The sequence below is a fragment of the Rhyacophila brunnea genome, unplaced genomic scaffold (assembly GCF_057557595.1).
Source record: "Rhyacophila brunnea isolate RB1 unplaced genomic scaffold, BYU_Rbru_1.0 scaffold_4, whole genome shotgun sequence".
Taxonomy (NCBI): Eukaryota; Metazoa; Arthropoda; class Insecta; order Trichoptera; family Rhyacophilidae; genus Rhyacophila; species Rhyacophila brunnea.
In genome coordinates, this window is record NW_028233068.1 from 1847902 (window position 1) to 1864070 (window position 16169).

Genomic DNA, 16169 nt, shown 5'->3' on the forward strand with positions numbered 1-16169 from the left:
AAGTTGATTTTAATATAACCGTCTAACCCAACACCTGCCATTTATAATGGTCGCATTTTTACCTGCGGTATAAATTCACCCCATAGACGATTTTTTTGCTATGCATTGGATGGAGCAATTTTCAGCCACGTTAATTTGCCTCAAATACCTGTGAAATATTTATTTGATGTGTCGTTTAGGTAAACCGAGTAACGAATTCAAATTTATTCCGCCGCTTAAGCTTTTTATATATTTTTTCCGTCGCGAATCGCCAAAAACCGAATTTTTCATATCAGTGGCGGATCGCGAAATGTTAAATTAACATTTTATCTGTCGCTACGCTATTTAAAAATATCGTTCCATTTAACTGTCACTTTAACTTATTTTTCGCGCCAAATTATGTTTATTTTATACGCAAACTATTGAATCAATAAAAATAGTTGGAATGAGCATAATATAATATATCGATATTTTTTGGCATAGTCATTTAACATCCATACTTGTTATAAAGATGTTATTAATATTTTAAGCCTTATACCCCGTTCACACGAGCATGGATTTACTGTTGACAGTAAGAAAATGTATGGGTAAACATGTATTATCCTGCAGTTGGCAAGATTGTATGCATGAATCAAAAAAGTTTGGATTTTCAGACGACAGTAGGGATTTTTTCGATCTGCGCCTGCGCAGTAAAACGATAGTGGCCAATCTTCCGACAAAAAAAAACAAACTACGAACAAATTTTCAGGTTGACCGATTTTCACTACCTTTCAAATAGTACCATAAAATGACAACATCGCGTCTAGCGCACTCTTAAAGAATGAATTGGAGAGATGTCAGCACTTTTAAGTGTAAACAGTTATTGTCACGATAATTTAAAATACTCACTATTGCTGCCAGTAAATCCATGCACGTGAACAGGCGCTATATTCATAATATGTTTTTTTATTTATTGATTAATGACATTGATCAATGCGCTAAATTCTATACAGTGTAGTTATAAAAAAATAAACAAAAAATATATATTATATATTTATATTTATGATTATTTTACACGATGTATATAAATATACTGATCGGCAAACAATATGAAACACTAAAATTTGAAATATACCCTTTTAACTACATCCGAAATAGTATTTTAATATCTTGAAGATCGTAAGAAACGTGTGTCGGTAAAATAATACTTGCCAGTATTATAAAGTTTATAAATGAATCCATGAAGAAGTAGAAAGAGATTATTAAGACTGAAACCGCTCTACAGAAGAAGTTGAATTGTATTGATAGCACATTAAAGCCTCATAATATGTTAAAATACAAAATAGCGAATATGTATTTTGTTTTTTATAGAAATAAATAAATTTATTCAAACAGTAAAGTCACATTAATTACAAGCGTTATAAAAAATACATATCGTTACGTAAACATCAAAATAGTATAATATGCGCCTTCAATGGCCGTGCGGTAACGTGTCGGCTTATAAGTCATGGGTCTCAGATTCGAATATCAAATGTGGCAAAATCGTATGTTTTTTTTTTCGATGTCTATTTGAATTCAGATCATAGACTTAATAAGTTGAGTAAGTACCTAACATCGATTTCTCGTAAAATAAAAATCTGTTACGAAATCCCTTCATGGGATGGCCAAGATCTACACCGGATTGTGCAGTCAATTTAAAAATAAAATATATGCATATATTATATAGTCTCAAAGACAAAAGTGGTGTGGAACTGCTTTTCGATCAAGTCAGCAGCTACGTCTATCTCGGACAGCCGGTGCCCATAGACGGAAGCATGCACGATGAAATTGCTCGCAGAACAAAGCTGAGGTGGAGTGCTTTCGGACGTCTGAATAATATCTTCAAGAATGGCCTATTATTATGTCTTAAGCGTAGGGTGTTCAACCAATGTGTGCTACCCTTGCTCACGTATGGCTGCGAGATCTGGACCTTCAACACGAGAGATGTCCAAAGGCTAAGAGTCGCACAGCGAGGCATAGAGAGGTGTATGTTGGGCATCACGCGAAAGGACCGTAAGAGAAACGAATGGGTTAGGAAGCAGACAGGAGTACGCGATGTAATAGACGTTACCAAACAGCTATAATAGAGATGAGCGGGGTACATTGCTCGCCGAAAGGACGGCCGCTGGACAAATTCCGTCATCCAATGGTACTCAAGGGGCACGAAACGGCCACAGGGTCGCCCTAAAAGCCGCTGGATTGACGAACTGATAAAGTTCGGCGGAAATACGTAGCAGCGAACGACACAGAACCGAGAGAGTTGTAAGAAGCTTGATGGGGCCTTCATTCAGCAGTGGATTGACCCCGGCTGATGATGATGATATATATATTTGTACACAAAATAAGTATATTAAGTGTTAATGACGAAGACAATCTTAAACAATTATTATTAGTGTATTCCGCATAAACGTGGTGGAGAAAAGATAGTGGATCATAATGACAAAAAAACTTTACATATTTCCCAGTTATCCTTAACATACCATGAATTCTCAATTTTTGTTCATTAAACGGCACAGCCGCTCTTAATTATATTAATTTAATATTCGTTATGGAATAACGGCTGAAATAACTTGTTTAGTTGACATTAAAATGATAAATGTGTAATGTTACGTAAGCGGAAGCTTTTTTAGAATTCAAAAGTATCGTTGATCACGAACCGCCGTTGTTTCTAAACGAGATATTCACGAAGGAAAATGGAATTATCTTCCGTTTGGAGTCATCAAGTTTTAGTGTCGCGGGAATTATCGCAAAATCGATTCGGTTCGGTGTCGTTCGCACTAAAACGGGTTTAAACCAGGAGTACCTACTCCACGGTTTAAGCGGGTTCAATTCAGGGGCGGAGACTAAATCACCGAATGAATATTACCGTGAGACTCCGAATGATGGGCCTGTCGAAGTAAGGCATCGTCAACTATTCTCCGTAAAGTTATTACATTGTTGGATACTAGAGAGAATCTCGGAATCCTGAGACCCCGCGATTAGTCGCGTCCTTTCGATTACACATATTTAGGACCGTTTCAGACGGGACACCGGTGTCGCACTCGATATAGTATAGGAGGCCATTCTATTCGAATAAAGGGGCCTTTGTATTATGTTTATGAACGCCCCAGAGCTAATGAATCAACGCGTGTCCGGTACACTTTTCCGTCGGCCGCTACATACTCAAGCCGCCGATACACTTGTTTTTATTACCGCAGCCAGTTTTATGTTCTAATTTATAACACGAAATTATGCGTCGACTGATTAGCTCTGGGGCGTTCATAAACATAATACAAAGGCTCCTTTATTCGAATACAAAGGCATCATTGTTATATACGAGCGCGACACCAGTGTTTCATCTGAAACGGGCCTTAGTTATCAAATGAGATTCCAAGATTGCGAACGCCTTATAAATACTTTGTACGTACTCCATACTTTAGTTTTTAATAAAATCAAGGCTTTGTTGGTACAGGTCACGTTTGAACACACTCATACTCTAGTCATGGAGCATAGGACCAGCGCAAGATAGTAGCACGTTCCGCGCTTATCACGTCAGTTTTTCAGCGCGTATAGCGCTCTAATACAGTGATTACCAAACGTAGGTCCGCAATAATTTGCAGAAACTTGCGAAAACGTAAAATTTCAAACCTTTTGGTATTTCAGAAAAAAAACAATGAAGTATTTTTATTTTAAGCATGTTATGCGTATTTTTTGTATTCACTATATACTCGTATACAAACCTACAAACTGTCATGTTGGCTATGGTCATTGATAGATCGTCCCAGGTTCAGTTTCATTTTCGGTCTTCAGCGATACAGTCAAACTATGCGCGCAACTCCGCATAACGTCTCAACTGTAAAATCATAATATCAATCCTAATAAATTCAAAAAAAAAAAATGTACCAGTCCTGTGTATTGCCGTGTATAATCCAAATTATTATCTGTAATACAAACCAAGAAAATACCCACTGTGTATTATTCAACTGTGTCTCATTCCTTACTACCCGAAACACCATATCACACACACAACGCGGCTGAGGGACGGGTAGTTAGTTGCAACTTTGAAATCCATATTAATACATTTCTCTAACTGACTTTATGTTCAATATAGAAGGAAAGTAGGAGATGAAGTATTCGCTCTGTGTGGATGATTTTGATTATTTTCAATATGTTGGCCTACATAAATTTATATGTATACCTGGTGCCCAAAAACATGTTTCATGACATTCACATTGCTTTCCTAAAAATTAATTTCAGTTACATATTCGCAAATTTCTGTATATATATAATATTATTTATTAATGACAATACTATTGACTGTCTGTATTTCATAGAATTTTAATTCAAATTCTAATCGATAATAATCGAAAAAGCTGAAATAACGTACATCTTACATCTTAAATTTAATAATGCACTGTATTAAAAAACAACAATTTAGGTGTCCATTGCCATTATTATCAATTTGGTATAAAGATTTAAAATTACATTCTTTGTTTATATTATAATCTATTGTTATTCAATGGTATGTAAAATATTTACCGGCATTAAAGTAAAGTAATTTTTTTAGTACAGAATAACTATTGTTGAATTATTACAAAATATTTATCAAAATTGTACCTAATAATTGAAATATCTGTAAATAAAGAACCATATAAGGTTGCCGATCCCTACTCGGTTTAAATTTTATATGACAAATTTAACGCCACTGGTATAAACCGTAAAATATGCGTTTTATATTTTTATAGATCGTTTTTAGGATTTTTTATGCTCCAGGATTATGATCGCTAAAAGTGTTTTATTGCAATTCCACAGGTTTTTATGATAACGCGTTGAATCTCAATCATATACTTAGACATGATGTATTATATATTACTATTAGGTCGTATTTCGTGCAAAGAAATGAGAATTTTCACACACACTCCTGTTTCCCGATAATTTCACAGCGATCTATTTATTTTCATGGCTTGTCAACATTAGCATTGGGGTAACATTTTCTCCTTTGATAACTTTCAAAAAGTTTTGTCATAGTGACATTCTTAAAAAATGTAATTATATTATGATAATAGTGTCATTTATATTATTACACTTATATAAACACTTAGATTTAAGAGTGGTATATAAAGGAGTGTACGTGCACTTTACCACCTGGAAAATTTGGAGCATATTCCTTCATCATTTCAAAAGCATCTAAACATTTTATATTTTTTGTCTTCAATGAATATGATTTCAAACCGTAAAGCCACATGGTGAAGACTAGAGTATATTTCGTATATTTCTCCTTTTTTCATATTTTATCTAGAGAACTATTCTACCTAGATTCTATAATATATAAAATAGTATGTATTTAATTAATGCAAAAATACCACACATTATAGATGATATTGATATAATTATACAAGAGTACTGGAAATAGGCAGGACACATTGCCAGGCAAGTTTTTAACCGCTTGACAAATGCAAAACGGTGGTACTTCAAAGACATTAAACGACTATAGGGTCCTAAAATCCGATAGTTTCCGATTAATTTATCAAGTTTTGTGAAACTGTAACTAATAATTGAAAAGTGGGGAATGACCTAAGTAAGATCTTCATTTAGCTAAGCATGGAGTCAAATGAAGTCAATAATTAACATTTTAAAAAACACAGTTTATTGCTGACTTTTTACAAATTCGGCATTGTTTTTTTTTAATTCTTATTCATGATATAGTCATTTTTAGAAATTTCGCGTAATCCATTGAGCGAATGACAGCCTTGTTTCTGTCATTATTTTAAACAAAAGTAAGGGACAGAGCACACTGGTTTATATTTACAGTCTTCTCAGTTTCTAACATAATATTATTTTTAATTATCGAATAGCTGAATATAACATTCCCGAAATTGTATTAAGCGCCATATTGATAACATAAGTAGCTTTATTTAGCTAAAATTTATATATTATTTAGTTTAAATCACAAATTCAAATGTTTCGCACAAATCTTTCTTTAAAATAATAATGTATCCGTATTGAAGCTAACTGACGTTTGACATTGCGAAAAAAAGTATTATCTCACCTCCTACACACTGTACCAATCATAACTAAGGAAATTTAGTCTAATGACGTAAATCACTATCTTTGTATAACTTGTATCTTGCATCGGTTACATTTTTCATCATTATACAATAGGTGTTATCTCCCAATTTTCAATTCAACCACACTTAAAATGTTTTGAACTTTTTATCACGCGTTATAATTTATACAAAAATTATTACAAACTCATTTTTAGTAATTCAATATTTTGGTAATTACATTAATGTTGGTAAATAATATGGTAATTATTATAATCTCTAATATATTATTTTAATTGTTTCAGGTGACATAACGACGACTGAGATGGACTTAGAAACAGGCCCTGTCGTTTCAAATGCCATTAAGTTGGTACTGACCAGGGCCGAATTAGGCGCTGAACTGCAGTGTGAAGTTTCTTCGGACGCACTTGATGAGCCCGTCAAGATTCTGATGGAGATTGATGTGAATGGTTAGTAAAAAAAAATGTATTTTATAGGTCAAACTATTGGTGAATCGTGTATATTTAACAAAACTAAACTCTATTAGTTTAGTTAACGTAATAATAAATAAAATTTTATACACTAGGATATGCATATCATACTAGTTTTCATAGACAGTGCTATAATATGACACGTCTTACGTATGCGCTGTGCTCATTATGTGAGCTAAAATTTTATTTATATGGAAATATATGCTTTAAAATATTAATGTATAAGGACGTAGCTACTTCATCATAAGAGTACATCGGGGGCCCAGCCGGCAAGGGAACCTTAATCTCGTTCCGATATTGGTTTGTATTAACGAAGTTCTTCATAATAATATTATTATTATATCGTCGACAAAAGATGGTATAAATTAAAAACGAAACTAACATATAACTAGCTAGAGTTAAAAGAACGTTCAGTAAAATAAAAATCATAAAATATTTTTTTATAAAATCAATTGGAAAACCCTAACTAAACATTATTTTATTCTGTTCACTTAACACATAAACGCGTAAATAAACATAAAAACTGATGAATCATTTTGCGGACATGAAAGTGAGAAAAAGTGTTAAAAATACCAGAGATAATTTAAATAATAAATATTTCAAACTATTTATTATTCATTTTTTTTAAACTATTTTAATACTCACATATAATATGTTCTTCTTCTTATTGTGCCATCCCCTAGCGGAGGTCGGCCACCATCAAGGCGATCTCAGCTTTGTCGTCTGCTACCCGGAACATTTCAGTGGAGCTGCACTCGTACCAATCACGGAGGTTCTTAAGCCACGAAATGCGGCGCCGTCCTCTGCCACGCTTAGATATGTTAACTTCGTAGAAATAAATTTTTCTAGAGCTCCAATTAATTTACAATACAAAAATATGAAAGTAAATCAATTGTTTTAATTGAATTTGGTTTCCAAGACAATTGAAAAAGTTGGATATTCCCAAGGTGAGGGGAAGAGATCGTTACGTCTCATTCTATGAGTTTTATATTTATGCGTAAACAAGTCATTTGTTTGTGGTATTGATAATTTTATTGCAACAAATATCTATCGACTTAAAAAAATCAATCTGTACAATGTTATATAATTTAAATTATCATTGTGAAAGGATCTGAGCTGACAGAATTCAGAAAATACATCCTTATTTTTAAATATGATATGCCGCCTGAGACTAATTCAGCTTTATTTATATTTGGATCGTTCTGACGATGGCTTTATAGCCGGAAACAGTTATCAACATAAATTACTCAAATATTTTTAAATTATCAAAAATTTGATTATAATGTCTTTGGTTCCGGGTTTGAATCCTGGGTTTGGCAATTGTTCACGTTCTTTTTTCAATTTACATTTAGTATTGATCTAATTCTAATAGGTTGAACGAGAGTCTCAGATCCATTTCTTGTAAAAACAAAAGCTGTTAATACAACCTTCGCTCTACGGAGGCCTATAATATTATAATCCTCATATGGCAATGGTTACAACGAAAACATCGGTTTAATAACTTACTGATAATCTATGAGTTAATTATTAAAAAATATATATATTGTATACGATGATACGATGGGATTACATAATTTGAAACGTTTGAAGGGGTAGGCCTGGGTGGAAGGGTGGCCTTGCATGATTTTTCGTAGGGGAGCAATAATTCTATCTACATACCTACGTCAATGTTTTAAGTAGTAGTATATATCAGTAGTTTTATATGCATTTTCCCTTGTGTAACATTTTCTCAGAATAAAAGTACTCGAAACTCAGCGTTTATAGAACCACTTCTAAGGCAACACCTTTGAAACATTTATTTTCCACTTTATTGACGGGTGACAATTTGTAGAAGCGAGTGTAGAAATCGCATGTGGAAGTGACGTTCAAGAGAACTACATATGTAAAAGAAGGAATATTTTCAATTGAAATGTACGCAGCTTCACGTCTGGTTATTATATGGTAAAGAAGTTATTGTAATGTAACCTTAAAACTGTCTTCTTTTGACTATTTATTATTATAACACTAATTTACCTTTGTAATAAAATCAAGCTTTTCATACATATTAAACTACTGCAGCTCAAATTTGTAAAACAAATACACCGTTTGCAGAAAAAAATGCACGATTTCCGAAAATAATCTTCACCGAACACCAAAATCATCAACTATAATTACGTAGGACGATCAAGACTTAATTGATGCACTAAAATGAGAAGAAGCTACTTGACGTACAGAAATTGTTCTAGACTATTAAAGATCAATAATTAAAATTTAGCAAGAGGATTGAGAGAGCCAAAGCTCGATAAAAGCTGTAGTGACGATAGAATAAGCTTTGAAAGAATCTCCATACATTTTTTTAGATTTCAAAACCTATGCATAGAGCACAATTATTAATGGACATCATCTTCTTTCAATAGATTTTCTGTATGTACCCTTTCTTATCTAGTCATTGACAATGAGCAGATTTTTTTTCAATTTTCTTCGAACCTTCTTTTAACATCTTCAAGACAAAGGCAATTTCTTTGTACATCAGATTTATGCGATTTTTACAATAATCTAAATATTAAATTTAATATTTGTGACTGACCTTCCCGCACCTCTTTCCCTCGCACATTGTAGATGCAGAGCAGAGTAAGTGTCATATGGTAAGAGAAGCGGAATGTGGCAATGGATCGAGGGAAGTGCGGTAGTAGTATATAAACAGTTGCCAATTTCAATCGTTTTTAGAGAATTATATCCTTAATATATGCAGATATAGATATAGCCTGAAAATGTCGAAGCGCGAAACCGGATTCCTATGGAATAGTTTAAAATCCCCACCAGTTACAATAAAAATAACAATCATTACTAAATGTAATTCTGAGCAATATATATTTTTAAAGCAATTAAATATACGATTTTTATAGTGCATTGTTAAAGTAATTATTATACTAGGAGCAAAAACTGATAGAATAAGAAGCATTCAATATAACACACTCTACTGATATTTTTTGGATAAGTTACATTTTCATTAGTCAATACACAACTAAAAGTATTTTTAAAAAATACCATTTTTTTTAAATTGCAATTGAAAAAAAGCGTTATAAAATGTGCGTCCGTTGATCGGTTGCCTTTTATTATTACATGCCAATTCAAGGTACTTTTAAATTGTTTTACTGTAGTACCCACGATGGCCGAGCGGCTTAAGCGTCAGTCTATAACGTCGTAGGTCCCAGGTCCGAATCCTGGGCCTGGCAAATACACATATTGTTTTTCAATTAGTGTTTCAATTTGGACATAATAGTTCGAGTACATAAATGAGTAACATCCATTTCTCGTAAAATCAAAAATCTTTCTAATACATACCTCTAGTCTGTGGAGGCTCATATGATTTTATTAACATCGGACATAGTATAAAAAAAGTATTTTAAAATTAGATACCTTTAAAAATGACACAATAACAGTTTTAATTTATGTATATTATTTAATTTATCGCATATGTTAATGTGTAAAATTGAAATCCTTTTTATTTATATCGAATTGAGCTTCAGTATTATGACCATCGATAGATCCCCTACTAATATTACACTTCCGCCTGAGTGATTCACATAAACCACCACGAGGAAGTGGGGCGATCTAAACAGTTTTGGCGGGAATACAACATGTTGTCACTGTTCTGGCAGAAGACACTAATTCGAAAAAATGACATATTGAGTTACTTATACCAAAATGTTCCTTATTTCAAACTTTACCGTCTGGAAACCTTCTTTATAAATAAACAGTCTTTATTTTAAAGTCATCCTTTTTACGATTACTTAATAAACTCACATGATAGACCATTTCAAATATTTTAACAACTTCAATGTCAAATTACTGAAAACTAGTATTCTCCAGTTAGTGTGTTCTGCCAGAACAGAGACGATATATTTTATGTCAGCTGCAAAGTGTAGCCTGCGATCCACAGCTTCACAGACTGGTACTCTACCGATTACACGACCTATAATAAAGTGTATACCTGTCGTAATAGTGACATAAAGTATACTTATATGAATAATTAGCATACATGTGTATTATTCTCACTTTACGTGCTACGTAGATAAATCCGAATACGTACTTATAATACATTATATATTATATTTGAAGCCTGGAAATATTTTGGTAGGTATAGTAGATTTCTGCACCAGCTATTAATTTATTAATTTGGTGGCGCCTTCACAGGGCGTCTCTTCAAACATCTGCTAATCCACTAATAATTAATTTTAATCCAAATTGGTTTGGTTCCGCGGTAGACATTTGGGGCTCTAATTACGTACACGTGTAGGTATTTATAGACTACGCATTTTCGTACATCCCAATTATTTAATTACAAATTGAATTATTTTGCATCTATTTTTTTCCTACTGAATAATCAAAATATATTTTTTAAGAAAATTTTGACTCAATAAAATATTATAAATAAAATTCAAAATCTTCTCACTCGCAGACTAGGTTGACACTAACACTAGGTCGAGTTCCGAGTTTGAGTCCCGTTCAGTATTGCCAACCGTACTATAATTATACCTAAGTACAATACTATAATAATTTTGATTCTGCAAAAAATGAAAAATACTATCATTTTACGTGAAATATTCCAAAATACCTTAATTTTAAAGGATTCAAACCGAAAAATTTTCTTGTACTATATTTTTTACAGAAATACTATAATTTTTACGCCTTTGTACTTTAATCAGCATAGAAAAGATGGCAACACTGGTCCCGTTGCACATTCCCATGTCCGGAAAATTGTCACGTATGTAGTTGGCCGTATCACAGTTTACTGTAAGCTGATGTATCCGAAACCGATTGAAATCAAATACATGTCTAAATAAAACACTTAAAACTACGCAGATAATAAAAACTACCGGAATAGACATAAGAAAATAGGAAGATAAGTAAATTATAAAAATAATTATATCCTATTTATTTTTATAAAATTCTGAATGTTTCAAAGTTAGCAAGTAGTAAATATCAAATATCTGAGACATGGGTACTGATTTCATCAAATTCACATGTTTGTTTAAGATATATATTTTAAAGGTGGGAAGTTGTATTAGTGTAGTGTTAGTAGAAAATATTAGTGATGGTTTCACTATTAGTATTAGTAAGGGACTAAGACGATTTGGCGCCGGGACAACTGGGCGTCACGCAATCGAATGAAATTCGAAAATAAATAGACGTACGAGAATTATAAGTAGGTACTTTTAAAATATATATTTAATACTTGGTGAGAATTTATATATGCACACGTAAATAATTATTTAATTGTGCATTTATGTTTAAGTACCAATGAGAGTTCTTTTACTATTATATAAAACTTCAGGCATGATAATTCTCAATCCTCAATAAAAACATTATGTTTGGAGAAAAATTAATTAAAACTACAAAGTGGTAGATAGAAACTGATTAAAATTTCTAGTCTACTTTCTGTATAAAATCGTAATGAACGTTATTTGACAGTGCGGCGCCCAATTGTCCCAGCGACCAGTTGTCCCATTCCCTAGTATAAAGTGTAAACACTTGATGGCAATGTTTTTCTTAGCGCACTAAACCAGTACTAATCACTAGTAAATTACGTGAGTTAATACGATTATCTATATATTATTATTTGTTGTTCTAATTTACTTAATAAAAATTATTTTACTACACTTTAGTAGAATAATTATAATACTTACCTATAGTTAGTTGACATGGGACAGAAATTCTTCACGTCGACGATTTAGCTATCTTCCCACACCTTTTCCTGCTAGCATATCTACTACGCGCTTTTTTCGACTTCATGATGTTATTAAACACTTCTCACGTCATATGTCAATGTTAAATAAAATTATCTTTTTTTATTTACAGTACGTCCTACGAAAATCTCCTTGTCAGGCATCGACAAGCACGCCGTCCAGGGTAACAAGGTGACGCTGGAGTGTCTCGTCCAAGGAGCAAGACCGGCTGCTAACCTAACCTGGTACAATGGAACTCAGCCAATCGCTGCAGGGGTGGCAGCCAATCCAGTTTTACAGGTATTTCAGCAACTTATATCTACGAATATTATTCAAGAGACAATCGATAGACTGCTAAATAATTTTGCTTGTGTTGGTCTGAAAATCAACGCGAAAAAAACTGACATTATGTGAAAAGGTGACTCTCCTGGTTCAGATTTCCCTTAACGATTCCAGATATAATAGAGTTCGCTATAAACCTCAAATGTTAATGGACTGAACACGTAGCTTTAAGAAGTGACGATTACTGAATAAACCTAGAGTCTGTATCATTCAACCTGAATCAAACAAACGAAATGGGACGGTTTGGTTTGGGACCGTTTGGTAAATGTCCACGGAAACGCTTTTCTGACGACTAATTAGTGTTGCCAGTACTTAAAATTAATACATTACATATTAGTCTCTAAAACAGAAACATATTTATTGAAACGTCAACTTGTTATGAAATTCTAACCTCCTATCGTCGTCTACAATAATACAAATTCGTATTCATTCATTCTAAATGTACAAAATATAAAGAATGTTTCGAGAATAGGTAGCCATTTAGTTAATTTATAAGATTTATAAGTATGATATGTTTTTAAAAATTACTTTTGATTAAAGCTTTTTATAATTGACCACTTATTCATGTCGACAGTATGATTTTGTGACTTAGATGACAATCGAACATATTAAATTGATAAAATTCGTTAGGTAGGCAATATAAAGATCATTCCGTGTTGATTTAATACAGTTTGTAGTTTAGAATCTCTGTTACAAAATATAAATAAAATGAAAATAAATTCTTGGTCTGACATAATAATTATAGCAATGATATTAAATCATAATCAATGAATAATGCTTATCAACACTTTGACAGATTGCCATTAGTCTATGGATCGTCCGAATCGGTTTGACGTTTCATGTCAAACCATTTCTGATGATCCGAGAACGGTTTGATTTTCAATGATACACTGAACGAAACGTCAAATCTCAAACCATTTCCGGTCTACTTTCTACTCATACAATTTGTACGTATATTGTATATGGTTTAATTTGATTTGTTTCGTTCAGGTTGAAATATACGAACCTCTAGACACCTAGTGCATGGCTCCCACTAGGGGGGGTGACAGGACTCGATTCTTGGGACCCGGGCTTAGGAGAAGCCCGGCGTGGCAGGTCGACCAGTTAAGTAAGATAAAGGCACACGTCAAATTCTCCCTAATAGTAAACAAAAATCACATACGGCGCAATTTGACAAGTTCAATTTTATTTTATAATTACTTCTAGTATGTTTCCTGACTAATTAAAATTACTATTTATCCAATATGGCAAAGGGTCGCATATTACTTGGCTATCACAAAAGGGAGTCGCTCTCAGTGATTCATAATATGATGCTGAGTGCCAACAATTCAAACGAATTTATTTAAACATGCAAAAAAAATGCTAAAAATAATTATACGAAATACTCTTTATTTCACACGGAACCCTGGAGTTTTGCAGAATACCATTTGGGAAACACTACTGTAGAACATTACACTGCCCTTAACCTTAGTGATAGGTTGTGGGGCCCGCCAAACATTGTGGCCTGGGGGCCCGCTTCAAGATGTGGGGGCCATGCCCCAGTGATACTCGGAAGATATAAAACATCCTAAAGTTAAATCTGGATGCCGATGAATTGACGGAAGCATATGGCAACGCAACACACATAACATAGATGTGTTTACTCAAGTTGGAGAGGCCTTCATCCATCATTGGATATATTCAGGTTGATGATACGTTAAAACTAAGGGATGCTGACACAATCTGGGAAGGCAAAACAATGAGCGACATAAATGCTTGGAGATGCCGCGTAGTGTCATTATGCCCTACATAAGGAGCAGTTATAAATAAAGAACAAGTAGATTTATTTATAGATACGTGATTTTTCATGGCTTGACATAGTATTTTCGTAACAATATATATGTCTAACAATGAAATATTATGATATATTTAATTAATAATATCTTAAAACAAATCGTATCATACCGACTATGTAACGCTTTTCTACTAAAGTATATTATATTATTATGTAGGTACTCGTATCAATCATAATATTATTTTTTTCAAACATATTTACAAATATTTTTCATTTTTCACAATCCTATAACCTACTTATATTATATTACCTCACCCGAGATGCCACTCTCTGAAGTAATGTCGAAAGAAATCTTACTGAATATCATTTATCTATCAATGTGAATAAATAATATTATATACATTGTATGTAACGTAAACCATTCAAATAAACGTCAGTAAGAAAATGCTCCGAATAAAAGCTCACTTGTCGCCTTAGGAGAATTTAAATTTCAAATCCATGTACTGAAATATAACCGACTGCGCTCGCCTTTTCGCAAACTTTCTAGCGAGTAGCGACTTATACCTCATACACTGGTAAGCTTTTTGAGTTCCATTGTGAAAATAGACTTGCATTTTTTTCATCGCCATAAAGTTTATTAACACTTTCTAACAGGCAGACAGTGAAAAAATGACGAGAGAATATTATTTTCTAGCTAGACGCTTTTAAATTTTTGACGACTGTCTCAAAGAAGACAAAAGTTCGGACAAAGCTTTCGAGTGGGCTGACATATTAAACACATTTTACAAACAAGCCTTGAAATGTTTACAAAGTTTGGAGAATTAATAAACGATTACTTTGATCTAACTTTCATCTCAATTGTATATTATTACATGATACGATTCAGCAGCCAAGGACTACTACATATAACTAAATAATCTATAAAATGGCAAACAAAAACATTTTTCAAATAGACACCTTATATTGACAATACGAAAGTTTATAAAATAATTTTACTTATACACTATTCATTAACGATGTATAATGCCTGGGTGAATCAGTTTAGAATTTATTTTAACAAACAACACTTGAAGCAGTCTGAAGTAATTGACGTTAGGCCAAAACATTAATAAGGCTTGAATAAATACATTGCTCAAAGTAGGTACGTCAGTTATAGGATTATATAACTGTCTCTCTATGCGATAAATTTATTACTTGGTCAATTTACCAAGGTAAGGCAAGGCAAGTTTTTTAAGGTAAGGCAGCATGGTATACACCAGTGGCGGCTTTACGACTTTCTAGGTAGTGGGGTTGAGCCATTAATTATTAAATATACTTACATACCTACCTACTTTCTCATATTATACATTATGTACCAAGCTATTTATAATAATATGATTTTATTAATAAGGAAATGAGTATTTTTTCAGAATAAATCTTTAAAAATAAAATAATAAAATTTCACACCAAGAAAGTGTGCTTAAAATATTAACAATTAATAATAATATTTATTATAGACTTACCACTATCAGTTTTTAACAACGACATCCAACAAGCGTTTTTACTCACCATGGGATTATTTCATTCGCTCCCCAGTATGCATAATATACTAACATAAATGCATTCACATACTTTGTACAACGAGATTTGTACCGTGGCAACGAGATGGGACTGAGTAACCCCGGTCATCGAAAAATAGACGCCATAGCTTTCTTAATTAGCCATAAAATTAACCGTAAAATAGGGCGTATTAGTTTAATTAATTGCTTTAATACCGTGTATTCATAATTATGTTATTACATAATTTACAATCATTGCTTTATTTATTTGTATAATAATAATAAATTAACTATAA

The 16169-nt window shown here is 32.8% G+C and overlaps 1 protein-coding gene across 2 annotated transcripts in view; it reads left to right on the plus strand.

Moving 5' to 3' along the window:
- Window positions 1–16169, plus strand: part of LOC147066719 (synaptogenesis protein syg-2-like) — an 874747-nt gene that overhangs the window by 795313 nt on the left and 63265 nt on the right. For both annotated transcript variants that reach the window (XM_085955039.1, XM_085955040.1), the window contains exons 5-6: window positions 6326–6490; window positions 12353–12519. In XM_085955039.1, coding sequence (XP_085811165.1) covers window positions 6326–6490; window positions 12353–12519 — 332 coding nt within the window. The remainder of the gene's footprint in view (window positions 1–6325; window positions 6491–12352; window positions 12520–16169) is intronic.